The sequence below is a fragment of the Haliaeetus leucocephalus genome, unplaced genomic scaffold (genome assembly GCF_000737465.1).
Source record: "Haliaeetus leucocephalus isolate CR32 unplaced genomic scaffold, Haliaeetus_leucocephalus-4.0 Scaffold182, whole genome shotgun sequence".
NCBI lineage: Eukaryota > Metazoa > Chordata > Aves > Accipitriformes > Accipitridae > Haliaeetus > Haliaeetus leucocephalus.
This window is the reverse complement of record NW_010972618.1, coordinates 319,505-335,046: the sequence shown is the minus strand read 5'-3', so window position 1 is coordinate 335,046 and position 15,542 is coordinate 319,505. Positions and strand designations below refer to the sequence as shown.

At 39.1% G+C, this 15,542-nt stretch overlaps 1 protein-coding gene across 1 annotated transcript in view; it reads right to left on the bottom strand.

The window, feature by feature from the left end:
* The window catches only part of PHF20 (PHD finger protein 20), a 73,697-nt gene that overhangs the window by 34,916 nt on the left and 23,239 nt on the right, over positions 1–15,542 (bottom strand). Inside the window, exons 9-13 of the mRNA XM_010564524.1 lie at positions 14,311–14,698; positions 13,800–13,907; positions 12,661–12,837; positions 11,652–11,825; positions 87–365 (exon numbers count right to left, since the gene is read on the bottom strand). Of these exons, the coding sequence (XP_010562826.1) occupies positions 87–365; positions 11,652–11,825; positions 12,661–12,837; positions 13,800–13,907; positions 14,311–14,698 (1,126 nt within the window). The remainder of the gene's footprint in view (positions 1–86; positions 366–11,651; positions 11,826–12,660; positions 12,838–13,799; positions 13,908–14,310; positions 14,699–15,542) is intronic.

Below are 15,542 nucleotides of genomic sequence, written 5' to 3'. Positions count from 1 at the left end.
CCCCAAAAGAAAATCTATTTCTGCTCTTTCCAGCTTGTCCTGCCTGCTGCTGTTGAAAAAAAGGAAGAGATCAGCAACATACTTACAGAGCGAACTAGCTGCAATCCGTCCTCTTTTTGACCTTTCTTGATTAGCTTTTTCAGAAGCCAAAGAAGCTCTGGTTTGAATATTTCTTTTTACAGGGTTCTGCTGTGATTCTGCAGCCTTCTCCACTCCATGAAAGTATTTCAAGTGATAATGCAACAACTTGGCTTTGCGGAAGGATTTTGAACAGTCCAAGAACTTGCATCTAAACTGGTGATCTTGATCAACAGTTGCAGCTTTTTTTGATGCAAGAAAATCTGCTCTCCTACAAGGTTTTGTTACTGTAAGAACAAAACAGATAAATTCCCCCATGCATTTGCTATATTTATCAAATTGTTTCCTAAACTTAAAACAACAAAAAAAGATAAGAAATGGGCATGCATACAATCATGTTAGCTATGAAATGCTAAAAATAAAGTTTTAATGCTGTATCTGCCGTTAAGGTCAATAGCTTTTAAGGGAAAACTCTGCCCTACCGTGCTCTTAAAAATTGGTTGTCATGATGCCAGTGTTTTTATGAATGAGTTATCATCAGGAAACAACATTTTGCTTCCATGAGTCCCTTCCCCAACAGCTAATATCACTGTATATAGTGCTACTATAGATATGAGGCTGAATTACACAAACTGTGTATTTAGTCAGAACACTGAAGATTATGTTCTATCAAGTATTTATTTAATTGTTTATAACTGTTCACATCTTTGGTGAAAGCATTTTCCAAGAAAAACAGTTCTGCTTCTTTGCTTATAATTATTTTGCTGCCTGCTTTCTGGATGTGTTGTCGTACCACCAAAGTCTGGTTACTGCCAAGAACAAAGGAAGTAGTACGTCAGAACTACATTTTTCAAGTAAAATTGAAATAAATTTCAATTTATTTAATTTAAATTTCAATTTTCAAGCAGCAATGAAAGAATGAAACTGAGCAAAAAGAAAATGGCTTGCATCTGTTAAAAAATTTCCCCTATGAGCTATAGTTAATTAGTTTCTCAAAAAAAGCAAGGAAAGTCTTCAGACTCAAATGAAAGAACCTTAAGGCATCTGTTTTAAAGAGCACTGCTGTGCAATCCAGGGCTATACCTAAACTTGACCTGGTAAACTCCTACTTCTTCCAGCATTTCAGAAACTTTTAATCCATGTTTTTGCTAAGAAATACACAAAAGAAACATTTTGAACTAAGAGTAAATCAGATTATTGTCACCAGTATCTGTACTCAATATAACAAAGGAGAGGTAGAAATTTGGAAACACACAGACATAAAGAGATCCAGGCAATTATCCATCACTAATATGCACACAGCATCAAAAAAAAATCTCTCACCAACTAAAAGACAATGGAAAGGAAGTGTCATTTTTACAAAACAGCTTCCAAATAAATTTTTCCATTTGTTTTGCCAGTACTAAAATATTATTTCCATATTTGCCACTATTTTCAAACTTGGAGGATTAAGAAAGATGAAGTGGTTAAAGCTAAGACCCACACCTAGCAACAGTGATGCAAAACTGAAGGTAGGCAGCACGTGAATGAAAATTAAGACATTATATTAGAAGTAGTTGAAAACAAGGAACACAAAAGGACCCAGAAACATTACAAACAAAAGTGCAGAAAGAATAAGACTTTCCACAAGTGCACATATGCAGGAACGCACTGAATGGGAGTGTTAAAGGTAGTGTCGACACAATCTTGGTGTAAGAACACAGGACAGCTTGAGAAATTTTTAGCATATAGCAACAAAAATAGTGAGTGTTAGTGAGCTGCATACTTAAGAGTTAGACAAAGCTTTTCTTCGCTATGACATAAGTAATGTGTTATGACAAAGAAACAAAACTTGGAAGTCATTCATAGAGAAAAAACAAGTAATGGTACTATGGAGGCTGACGGACAGGGAAGGATTAAGAAGTCATATGCATATCAGACTGGTTAAAAGAAAGCTATTCACTTAATTTTGAGAACAGTAAAAATGCAGACACTGCTTTTGGGTGTTTCACAAAAATAACGACAAGGAGAAAGAGTAAGACATTTTGGTGTAGCCATATTAAGAACATGCTGGCAGAGATGCCGCTTTAAGCAATTATGGTAATAAGATTGCAACAAAGCCAGACAATTGGATCACGCTTGCAGAACAACAAAGTTTGCCAATACCAAAACTGAAAGATACTGTACACCATCAAAAGTTGCATTCATAAAGAATGAAAAAAAGTATTTCAGGAACAGTCAGTGAAATGGCCTGTGGGTTTAGTGAAAGCAAGTGCAGAAAGGTTCTCTTGACCGTAAAGCTGAAAAACAACATTCAGGACAATGAAAGAGAACTTGTTTCTACTTAACTAACATGAAGGTGGGAAAACTTAACTGCAGCAGAAGGGGGTAATAGGGTCTGAAGATTTAGCCAAAAAATATTACAAAAGATGACAAGGGAAACTATTATACCATCACACAACTGCCATGATAAGGCCCTGTATCCAAGCTCAGAGCAACTCCCCTCCACTGAGACAGAAATTCTGGAGAAGATACAGGGAATGGCTTCTAACTGATCAGCTACAAGTTAGAAGAGGAACACAGGATCGTGTCAGCTGAAGTTTAGAAACAGAGGTAACAAAGACACAGGGTAAGGAAAGCAGACAAAATCTTAGTACAACATGCAACAGGAATCTATTCAGAGTAATAAAACCACAGACAATCCCTCACAGTTTGAAATAAAGCTTAAATTATTAGCATTACCACCACATTTGGGGGCATACAATAAGAACTCCCTGAAACCAGGGCTCAGCAGGAAACTGATGCCCAACTCTGCCACCCAGGAAGGCCTCTGAAGAGCCTGTGCTCCCAGCCAAATGCTCCAAAGCTGACCCATTACACCAACGTCTAAGGGGGGGAACTTCCATCCTTACACATACATACAATTTTTGCTCACAACACATGGTACTAAAACTGGTTTCTATAGAGAGAAAGTTTTGCTCTAGTGGCTTCAGATTTTCAGGCACTTGCCTTTTCAGAGGAGTTTAGTGGGTGTTTTCTCCAAGTACAGAGGGAAGTTAATTATAGACCTACCACTTGCTATTTCTTCCATGTTTATAACCAAAATTAAAACTCCTCACCTGGCATTCAATTAGCCATTACAACATTAAGCACACAGACTCAAGGTCAAGCAAGAGTGTCTCCTTTAACTTTCACTACAGAGAAAAAAGAATCCCTTCAGCATTCAAGTCAGCAACCTCTCTCACTTCCTATTGTGCTGTATTATCCAAGGTTCAAGCTCTGATCATGTTCAGCAGTAAGTTCACAGTAAAATGTCACCATGCCAAGCTTCTGAGTCCACTAGAGATTTCCCCCCACCCCCCTCAATTCTTTGTTTTAATTGACTCATGCTGGGACAGGAAAGTTTAGCAGCAGCACAATATCTTGACTGAAAGTCTGCCATCCTGAGGCATCTTCTGCAACACACTGGTAAGCTATCCCAGAAAACCAACAGTGCACATAACACTAAGCATTTTCCCCCAATTCAAGTTGGCTAGAAACTGCAGCAAGGCCATTAGATCTTCACACACAACTGCCTGTTAAACTGATGAGACTTCTAGTCTCCGTTTCCTGGTCTCCACAGAAACATTAAGTGAAGATCAAATTATTCCTTCACCTGCTGTTAAGCTACACAGATTGAGTCTCTCCAGAACTTCTGTTCTCTGGTGCTTCTGGAGATCTGTATTATTTTCAAGATTATTTGCTTGTTACCAATACCTTTCTTGAGCTGACGCTTTTTTACACTGTGCTTTGGATCACTTCACACCACTGGGCTAGCTTCCTCATTAATTACCCATTTATTTGGTCTTATTTCTTCTGAAATCTTGTGGTGCTATTCTTGAGCTCACCAAAAGTGTTCCTGTTCATCATTTTAGCACCCAAACCATGTTTCTTCCTTTATTTTCAGACACCTCTGTCTTTCAAGATCTCAGTTGTGAAACAAAGAACATCTTGCCTAATTGCTCTTCTCAAACTACTTTAGGTAAAGACAGCATCCAACCATTTCCAGTGCATCCAGAATTCACTCAAGTAGATGCTTGGTGTAATAAATACATACAGCATCAATAATCACAGATCATTACACGTTTACAAAGTTGTGATTTTTGAGCCTGAAACATTACTTGACATTGCAAGAACTACTCAAGACAGTATTTCATATAATCCTCTAACTCACCATCTTCTCCCTGTGCTGGCACTAAGTTTCTAACACTAAAACCAGGGAAGTGTGTACTCTGACAAAAAAATCTTGTATGCATGCAGTGCACCACTGTGCAAACCTTGACATACCTTTAGAGGGGGCTAGCAGCCAGGTGGATATAAAGGCTTTACCTGCACTTTGAGGTGTAACTGAAACACCATGTCCAGATCATGGTGTCTAGCTGTAAGAAACTTTAAGTGAGCAAGGCAGGATGGTTTTCTTTATGTACTATATTGCTAGGCTTAAAATGGCAGCTTTTACACTACCTTGAAGGATCAAAGCCTACCTAGGTAAACTGCAGGATAAACAGCTGCTCCCTCAAACTGGATGCAAAGATATGCTTCTTAACTGAAACCCAAAGCTAAAAGTGACAAAATTAGAAAAACACATGGTAAGTATAAGGCAAATGGAATCCCTGACACATGTCTATGCAAATAAAAAAAGTAACCTTAAGAGTTCTGGGAAATACAACTACAAACACGATAGCAGATCTGTGCAAAGCAAAGGCAGCTCACCATTAAAGTCAAATCAGTTTGTAAGAGTAAAAACACACAGACAGCTGTACAGTGCTTCTAAGCCTGTTTTCAGATATATGAAACAGAACTTTAACTGGCTGCAAAAATTTGCCAACAGACCTGCTTTTTTGAAAGGCAACTTGATTTAGCTAAACCCTAATCACTAATTCTGGTCCCTAAACATTAGAGGAGCCAAAAACCAGCAGAATAGGATTTTTATCCTCTAGTACATGTAATTAATCAGAATTTTGCTGAAAATTTCAAAAAAGGAACTTACGTTTTGACAGGCAATGCCATATTGCCCTTTCAGAACACATTACAGACATACACATTTTAAAATATAACAAGGATATAAACACTCCAAATTGTATTTGCTGTTAGAAATATCTGCAACTACTATAAACTTTGAATCATCTACCAACCAGTGACTGGGAAAACACTCTTTTAAAAAGAGCACTTCTGTCCTTAAAAATTCCTGATATTCAAATGGTATAAGATTCATGTCCTTCCTATACGTCATGCAAATGAAAGCTAGCAGGGTGCATCACTCACCCATGCCAAACACAACGCACTGAAGAAAATGAAGGTTATTAATTTTATTATGTTTTGTAGTATTTTCCTACAGGAAGAGAATTAATTCCCATCACATGACTAGAATGAAAGACAAATAAACAGACAAATAAAAAAGTTAGTATCAGGTTACAATGTTACACTCATTCTGAAAAGTTATCTTTGACCTTAGCTTCCATGCTTTATTTTATAGTAATCTTGTAGGGAAAAAAATACCCTTTTTTCCACCCGCACTGCCTACTCTGACAACATACTTCTCACCTTTCCAAACCCCAAATTTAATACACATGGCAGTCTGAGAACATAACTGCTTGACATACAGTTATTAATATTTAGAGAGATGTCTTATCTGTTCCCTTGATAATTACCCACAAAATAAGTTAACTCAGCTTTCAACCTCCAACACCAGTTATTTTAGGACAGCATACTTAGACTCCTTAACAGCCCCCCACCCTACTCCGAGCAGAAAGCCACTGGCAATTTTCTGAGACATTTTCAGATCCCACACCGAGAGGCCTCTGTCGGTGCCATGCACACGCACTACTCCGAGGTGAAAGCCCAAGTCTCACTGTTCCCCCATCAGGCAGCTCATCGGCAGCGGAGTGTACAGGCACAATCCCACAAGACAGAAGCACGTACAGGAACAGAGATCTACTTTTAACTACAGAAGATATATCCATGATAGGATTGACGGATTTTGAAACTCTTGTATCAATAAACCACTCGTTACCAACATATTTAATGTTGGTTAAGTACGGAAATGTAGATTTTTTTTTTTTTTTACCTGGAGTTCAGGTGACAGTATTTACTCAGAAACACCCTGTACAATTCTTATTCCCCAACCTTAAGAGTTTTCTCCAACAAAAACACCTGCTTGCCACATCTGGATGTTCATCCAGGTGCATGCCTGGCATTTCTAACATTAAATGAGATGGCTTTAATTAAATGAAACAAAATTGTCCTGGTTTCAGATGGGACAGAGTTAATTGTCTTCCTAGTAGCTGGTACAGTGCTATGTTTTCAGTTCAGTATGAGAAGAATGTTGATAACACTCACGTTTTCAGTTGTTGCTAAGTAGTGTTTAGTCTAAAGTCAAGGATTTTTCAGCTTCTCATGCCCAGCCAGCGAGAAAGCTGGAGGGGCACAAGAAGTTGGCACAGGACACAGCCAGAGCACCTGACCCAAACTGGCCAACGGGGTATTCCATACCATGTGACACCACATCTAGTGTATAAACTGGGGGGAGTGGGGCGGGGTATCGCTGCTCAGGGAGTAGCTGGGTGTCGATCGGTGGGCACTGCGCATCACTTGTACAGTCCCATCCTTTTATTGTTGCTGTTGTCATTTTATTAGTGTTATCATTATTAGTTTCTTCTTTTCTGTTCTATTAAACTGTTCTTATCTCAACCCACGAGTTTTACTTCTTTTCCTGATTTTCTCCCCCATCCCACTGGGTAGCAGGGGGAGTGAGTGAGCGGCTGCGTGGTGCTTAGTTGCTGGCTGGGGTTAAGCCACAACAAAAATCCACGCTCAGAAGTGTGGATTTTCAGACATCACCACAGTGCTGAACTTCAAATCAGAATTCAATGAGTGCCTATTCCTGAATTAACTTTAATCCAGCTCACTCAGGTGCTGACAGGAGTACACATGCTGTACCAGAGGCTTTGGTTAGGCAAGCAAACCAAGTCATGTTCCCACAGCTTTACTGCTTGTATCCAATTAAGCAATCTCAGGAGAAGGCCACATCCCACATGTCACATCAGTGTGACTGACACCACACATGTAGGTATTACACATTCAGCAGGAATTCTCCCCAGTTTAAGTCCAAATGACAAATGCTTAGCAATATATACACTAGGAAGTCAGAGGGAAGTGGTAATAACGGCAAAAGGTATTCAAAGGGATCAGAGTTTTTTGAACTCCCAATGGTTCAGTCACACACCAGCATTATACTGGTGTCCTGCCCCATCTACCTGCCACCAAAATTATGCTCCCCAAATGCTGAAAAAGCAGAATTCAGAAATTCTACCTTATAAATTTCAAATGTACATGTGATTTCCTCTCCCTACTTCCTCCCTCACAAAACATAGCATCTCACCCCAACACATACTATACAATTTCAAGGGAAAAAACAAGGTAATTATAAAATGCAACTGTCATCTCAAGAGAACGTAAGTATGCAAGCAGAGGAAAAGAATCTGCTGGTATTTTAGTTCAACTCAAACCCTTAAATCTGTCAATCATTTCCCTAAAGTTTTTTCATGGAAGAGATTTCCCCATCAGCAACAAATACAGAGAAATAACTTTTTTACACAACCAAGCCCGTTTTGTCTATTTGTTCTTTCATAGTCAGTAGAAGCGATTTGTTTGCTGTAACCCCTAACACATACTGCTGAGTATGTACCAGCTCTTGCTACATTATAGCCCTGAACTCAGATCCCCAAACTTTTCTTTTTTCAATAGAAGTCTTCTCTGAAGATGATCATACAGCTATGACAACACTGCAGTTCACATACACCAGTAAGAATTTTCAAAACACCTTTGATTTCATAGTTACTTGAAACTAAGACATTGTGAAGCACCCTGAAAAGCTTTGCATCCTAAATGAGTACTTAAGAAAGGAAGTAGATGCCCTTGAAGGAGGCATTTTTAATAGTATTTAACCACTAACCCCAAAGCTTTGTGATTATACATGTTATGGTACCAAGTAAAATCATCTTTATTTCTGAGAATATTCTGTGACTACTTGTGAGAGACTGAAAGAGTTAATGTCTCAAACATTGTGGTGGGGCATGTTCTGCTTAAAGACAAACCCTGCACAGCAAGGAGCCAAGGTGAAAAGCCCATCAGCTCAGACATCAGCAACAGGAGGGGGAGGGCATGCTGGAGGGTGCCCAGCTCCCTGTTCTAATAAGCTGTTCTGATACAAAGATCAAACAGTGTCTGCAGGAAAGGAAAAGTTACTCCACAAACAACCCCCAAGCCCAAAGGTTCACAAACTGTTCATTAACTTGACAAGTTTGGGTGCCCGCCCGAAGGAGGGGCAAGGATGATAAAAGGACACAAACTGAAGCCCTGGGTGCGCAAGCCCACCGGGACTGGACCCCTCGGCTGACTGGACCAACGCTGGACCCAGGACTGGTGAAATCTTTCTCTCTTCCTTTTTCTCTCTCTGTCATCTTCTCTCTTTCCTTTTCCACAATCCCTACAACCTCATCCCTTTCAAGACATAAACCGTTGACCAAGTCTGAGACTAAGAGTGGATCCAGCCGCCCCTAGACCCTTCTCTGAGGAGGAGTCTGGAAAGCAATGGGGTCTGCTCTGAACCTCGTGACTCAACGGGAGGGATCTCCTTATTCCCTGAATTGATGTATATGGTCACACAGTTTACAGAAGTAGTCTTACGCCAATTCCTGTTGTGAGAAACCCTGCCACCTACTACCACGCCTCCCCAGTTCAGTTTGCTTCTGTCATGAATAAAATCTTTAACTGATCATTTGGTGTCGTTCCACCTTAATTTAGCCCGAGGGAATTTTGAATTAAACACGACTCCCTGGTCTGTCCAGTCTGGGTCGTGACACTACTTCTGGATTATTTTACAAAGGCAACAGCAGCAGATGCCTTCTTAATACTGCATTAACTGTTTGAAGAACACCTGCAACCATTAACACAGTTTTTCCATACTGTTAATACACTGTGTTCTTTCAAAAAGCCAAGATTTACCATCCTCCAAATTCTCAGACCTTATCGAAGTTGTGGTTTGTCAATCTATACTGCAATGAGTACCTCCAAAAGATTACACAAAACATGAAGTGTCATCTTAAAAATGCTGCACTTAAAACTGAAAATTTGCAGGAATTTACAAAATAAAAGCTAAATGGTTGTCAGCTAAAAACCAAACTTTAAGAAATGCAGTGAGTTTATCGTGCAAGATCACTGAAGTTAAAAAGCATTTTGTCATACCGTTTTCCTATATAAAGCATGTCCAAAGGGTGACTGTATCCACTGTAGTGGAAAGCTTTGCCATACCTTCTCTGCTATTAAATAGTTTGTCAGAGGCTGAAAAGTGAGTATTTTCAGACATACTAAAAATTCTTTCCATTTTCAAAACTGCTACAGCCTGCTCTATCTCTTAGAAGAGCTGTCTCTAAGGTGCAAGTCCTGCACACTTCACCTCAGAACAATTCAGTTCACTGTACCTGTTTGGAGCCATGCCTGTACCTGCACACCTTCTCACATGCCTGACTGGAGTCACAACAGCCACCACTCTTTCTGCTTGCCTGAAGCACAAGATTCCAACAGGATCAAGAAGCACCACTGTTTTTTAGCATTTCTTTGCACTCCCAGTGACACAAATGTCTGCAGTCTTTCCATTAAGAACTCCTCGGACATCTTCCCGAGATCCAAAGAAGGAAGAAAAAAAAAGAATGCTCTGTTGCTGCTACAGCAGACAGCCCCTCCTGCCATCCACAAAAGCTACTTCAGCATGAGAATTTGCAAACAGGACATGGCTATTCATCTTAAAATTACATTCAAGGATGCCTGTTCAGTTTCAAGGGCACCTTGGAGGAGAGGAACTTCAAATTCTGAAGGAAAGAGCTCACAGCACTAGCTGCTAATATTGCTGGCATTGCAAACTTCTAGACAGGGTACCAGTTTAGCTAACCCAGACAGCAGACTACTACAGCAGTACCTGACAAAGCACTTGTGAGAAGCTTCACCAGTTGTCAGCACATGACCTTAAGGAAACCAGTGATACTACACTGCAATTACCCAGAGGAAGTATTCAACCTAAACTTTAAAGTGTACATTAAATCAGTTCCACCTGCTACAAGAGGGGGAAGAACAAATTCATAGCCACTGGAAGGAGCAACACTTTTTACATCCTTCCTTTGCTTCAGAGATTTGCAGGCAGGCTGTCAATAGCTCATGTACTCAGAGCCAATACAGAGAGTAATGGCATTTCCTTGGTGTCAGAGAGATTAATGTTCTGTTCAGGTACAACAGCCAAACAGTGATTTTGCCTTCATGAGGCAAAACAAGCTACAACACATCAGTTTAAAAAAAGTTAAACCCAAAAGTACTTAATGGACTGAAAAGGACACAGCAGTCTGACTAGCAAAAAGAATCTGCAGCCGCTCACTATCTTGCAAACTCACCACCAGAATGTAGGGAAGTAAAAGCATGGCCCCAACACACATCAACTGAAAAGAGTCTGGATATACCATAGTTAGAATACAGGTGGGTAATATCATCAGCCTGGTTAGGAAGGAGAGCAAGATCAGAAGAGCTCTAATTTTTAAATAGTAAAAGACCATTTATACATCAAACCTGAGCAAAGGAAAAGAGGTAAATTCCTTCCTGCACTGAAGGTGCACATCAGTGGCAAAGGGAAAGGACATTTAATTTGTACAGTTACATAAGAGTGGGTGAAAGAGGACACATGCAACCGGGAGGATAAGTTTGGAATAACCAACAAACAGGATGAAAGCTAGCACATACAGATTAGCAATGCTGTGCAACTGTAAATCCCTCTAAATGTTCTGCTCTACTTAAAATTAAGCTTCTTTGACAGAGCATAAACCAGGGAAATTGTAGTTCAAGTTTCCCCAGTTAGCTGCAGATATAAGTATTAAAGTTACAAAAAATAATCACAGGACAGCACTATTTCGGCATAGTCTACTATCTGCATAGGAAATTTTAATTTGAAAAAGCATGGTAAGTACACTCCCCAGCCAAGAGAAAATAGAATATATACATTAAGACAGACACTGAAATGTTTGAACAATTTCATAAATTTGCACTAAAACCTCTAAGTAGTCTAGGACTTAAGTACAACAAAAGCCAAAACATAAGGGTATAGGAATCCACAATCAGGATTCCCAAACATCAAGGCTACCACATACCTGCAGCACAGAAATTACAAAAGAACCTGATCTTTTAAGATGTTAGTCCAACTTAATCCAGAATTACAAACATTAAATTATAACCTGAAAACAGGCATTTGTTAGTTTCACCATTCACATGCTAAAAATATTACATCCAGTCATTTAAAAATTATGATTGCCACTTTTTGGGAGATTGCTGTCAATCTCCAAAGCATAATATCAAAACTCAGTCCATAAGGAATAAAAATATGCATTTCCCCCCCGCCCCATGGTTAACATTGCAAGAACACACAACTTTTGTTTGTGACACACATACAAGCACAAAACACCTAGCATCAGTTGCCTTAAATGTATCAACGTTAAATACAAAATCAAGATTTGAACCTGTAGCAGCAGAAGGTTCTTGAGTTCGGACAGTTACAGACAAAGACTCAGTGTCTTCAACTTTTTCTTCCTGTAAACTGGCATCCGTACTGAATGCTGTGCTATGTGATGCGTTTCCAGGCAACCCTTGTTCACTGAACCTTTGGTCAGATTCAACAGGAATTTCTAAGTGGACTAAAATGGAGAAAAAAATTTTCATTGAGTAAAACGCACACAAAAGCATATTCCAGAACACTAACGTGTATGTTCATCACATTACAGTGGTGACAGATACCCACCCACGCTGAGACTGCTTGCTGTTGCATTAACACAAAATCAAGTTTTTACAACACAGCTACTTGTAGCAACCCTCTAAATTTAGAGCTGCTTAGAAACACACAGGCTGCTAACTCTTTATAGCCTAAAATGGGACAGGTCTCCTCAAACCATTATCAGAGCTCCCCCTGAAAGGGAATGGCAGGGAAGCACAGGGCAAAAAAAGGGAGCATTATCTCCACCCAGTCAAAGAATAAAAGCATCCCATTTGATGTTTTTAGTGTCCAACAAGAGGATTAAACTGTAAGTTTAGCATTTGGGTTACTTCTTCAAACTGAAAGTGTTAAAACTGTGTGATCACCTTATTTTCACAAGCATAACCTGCATCCCTTAAAAAAAAAAAAAGGCAAAAAACCCCAACCACAACATTTCCTTTAAGTTATTTTATGACCTACAGAGCTCTGCTTTTGCAAGGCTAGTTACCCCAGCCAGTTATCCCTCTACTGGAAAAGCTCCCATCACACAAAGGTTAAAAGCTAGGGTTACTGACAGAGAGAGAATCAAGAGTAAAAGGCAATCCAGGCAGCAGAAACAGATATAAACTTTCCTTGAGTTTTCTCTGCACTGCTGATGAAATCAGATTGCAATTGCAAATATAGAGCCTGCAGGCTATGCAAGTGAAAATATAGCGCTTGCAACAACTAGATTACTGCCATGCCACCACAAATCTAGACTACACCAGGAAGCTGCTTACCCTTCTCAGATTCCTTTTGGTTAGATACTGCATCTTTCAAATGCTGAATTTCTGTTGAAGTTGTGACATGATCGGTATTTAAAATCTCATGGCTAATACTAGACGAGAGTCTTGAAGATCGTCTCCTGATCTGGTCTCTTTCAGGGTTATCTGAAGAGTTCTTCAATTTTTCCTGAGCTGGAATAGACAAATTTAATAGTACCATGCAGTTACAGAATTACTAAATAAGCTCACAAGCAAAAGTTAAAGATGTCCCCTCCCAGTTTGAAAGTGCATTTAAGGACTGAGTTTAATAGCAAAAGCTAAACAGCCCTGGTGATTACACCTCTCTGTAAAAGCTACAATCATATTAGCAGTTATAAATACACATAAAACTAGAGCAAAATCTTATCTTACAGGTGTCTCAAAATTTTCTTTTAGTAACAGATTTGAAGTAAGAATACTGATCAATATCTTACTGGTAAAACACTGCTTTAAACAGCAACTGTCCCACAGACATAGTAATACCAGAAGTTAGATGAGACAATTCAGACACACAAACAACTTTGACCCTAAGCTGGGTAATGTATGTGCACTGAAGTTTTAAGACTTTGTGGTCCTAAGGAAGGGAAAGACAGCCTTCTTCAGATCTGCATCCCCTTGTTCATGATACTACTATAAGCAAATACAGTTTTCTCTCCTCATCAACATACTCAAGTTCTTCAACATCACTACACAACATACCAAGATAAAGTAGAAACTATTAGACTGCAGTGACATATTTATCTAGTATTACAGTTTCTTTGCTAAGCAATATGGTAGATCCTCCATCTAGTAACTAGAGAGTTTCTACATCTCGAAAAAGGCTTTTATAACCTTCTACTTATTGGAGGCAATATAATCACTGCCTCCCCTATGTTAACTAACTTCTGCATCAAGACTTGCAGCTTGTGTCTCCTTTATCCAAATGCAGCTTCCAAGATTTAGGAGAGAATTTCAGTATGATGAATGGCCAGTTTAAGAAAAACAGGTGCTGCATTTCAGCCATTTCATGTATCACAGTTCAAGGTTAATACTACAGACATTTCCCCCCCTCCACTTAAGCTTCAAGAACTCATAGGTAAAAATACTGTGAGAGTTGAATACCAAAAAATACTCACAGAAGTTTTTTTCAATCCTGAGGCGCTTTGATGGAACTTCACCTCCTTTAGGTATTTTCCGACGTCTTAACTCCAAAGTTATTGGCTGCAGTGTCTGAGAACTTGGTTCTACGTATTTAGATAGAACAAAAATTGACTGGATACAAAGCTGCAAAACTCTTCAAAACATAAACTCCTAAGCCTCACAACTTAAAAAACTGGACTTGCATAAGTAGTTTCACCTGGCTTTCCAAAGTCTACATAGTAGTATTTAATCCTACTGCAGACATATCTTATAATATAGGAAGATTACTTGCCTAAATCTCCTCTCTGACCAAACCACTGAAGCTCCAAATCTGACTAACAAGTATGCTCTCAGCTGTCCTAATCAAGCCTGAACAAAGACAAGTTTAAAATTTTTTTAAAGCTTCTAGAAACTTAGGTTGTGAAAGAGCAAGATACTTTTCATTCCTTTAGGTAAGTTTAGAAGGGTTTTGATATATGGCCTAAACATTTAAGTTTAGCTACATACCTGTTGGAGGTGTTATCGGCGGTCTTCCACGTTTTCGTTTAGTTTCTTTTGTGTTTTCCTGTGGACTCTTTACATTGTCATTCTCAGGCTTCTTCTCAATTTCTGCATCTACTGAATATTCCATATCATTCTCTGATATATTCTCTTTATCTTCTTTTCCATTCTTAGATATATTCTTTTCTGAGACCTTGCCTTTTTCCGAGATGACAGTCAATCTTCCTTCTTTATCAGGTTGCTTAACTCTTTTCTCAGTCTTCAATGTCTTTTCATCCTTGTCTTTCTTTGCATTACTTGTTGCTTTCCTCTGTTCTTTAAATTTCTCCTGCTTTTCAGGAGATGACAGAATTTCATTACCTCTTTCCTTAGGCTTAGCATTACCCACAGTATTCTAGAATTAAGAGAATGACACATGAATATTAACTTATTGCAATATGAAAGTCCTCCCCTGCCTCTGTATTTAGTAGACTTGCATCCTTGTCCAATTTTTCAAAGGATAAAAGCATATATTCTACTGCAACCCATAGATGAAAACTTCAGAGGCACTTGAACTGTTCAAGGACCCATGAATCTTCAACAGGACAGTGCAACAGATTCACTCTTTTCACAACTCTGACATAAGAGATTCGCTGTTTCTTTGTTCTCACATGCAGGTTAGGTCCGTACTAGCTTGGTGCAGTACTACTTAAAGCCTGCTTGGGACACTGAAGAAAGAGTGGGAGTCAAGAGCACAAAAAAGGGTAAAAAGCTCAATCACTTGGATGCAAAAACCATTTTCCTTTCACAAAAGTGTCTCGTTCAAAATAGACCAGTATTTAGCTTGTAAATATCACTGCTACTGAAACGCGCTAAGTAAAGAGTCATGTAAAGCAACTGCAATTACCCACTTCATCAGTAATCACATGATGTTAAAATTTACATATTTAAATTTAAAAACAAAACTTTAAACTTTATCTTTCTGTAATTTGTGTTCAGCATGAGGACATGAAAATCCTTAACAGTCCCTGGCCAGCAAGCTACTGATACTGATTCAACCATAATCTCATTTCCCTATAGTTCTTATATAATAACACCGAACCAGGAAGAACACCCCTATATCAACAGGTCACTACTACTCAATGTCGATTCCATTTTGTGATCAGGTTTCATATTAACGCCACCTGGGGGGGACGCCGATTTTGGTTTTTTTGCCCTTCCAAAGATTCTGCTATAGGCTGTCCCAGAAGTTCTCTGCT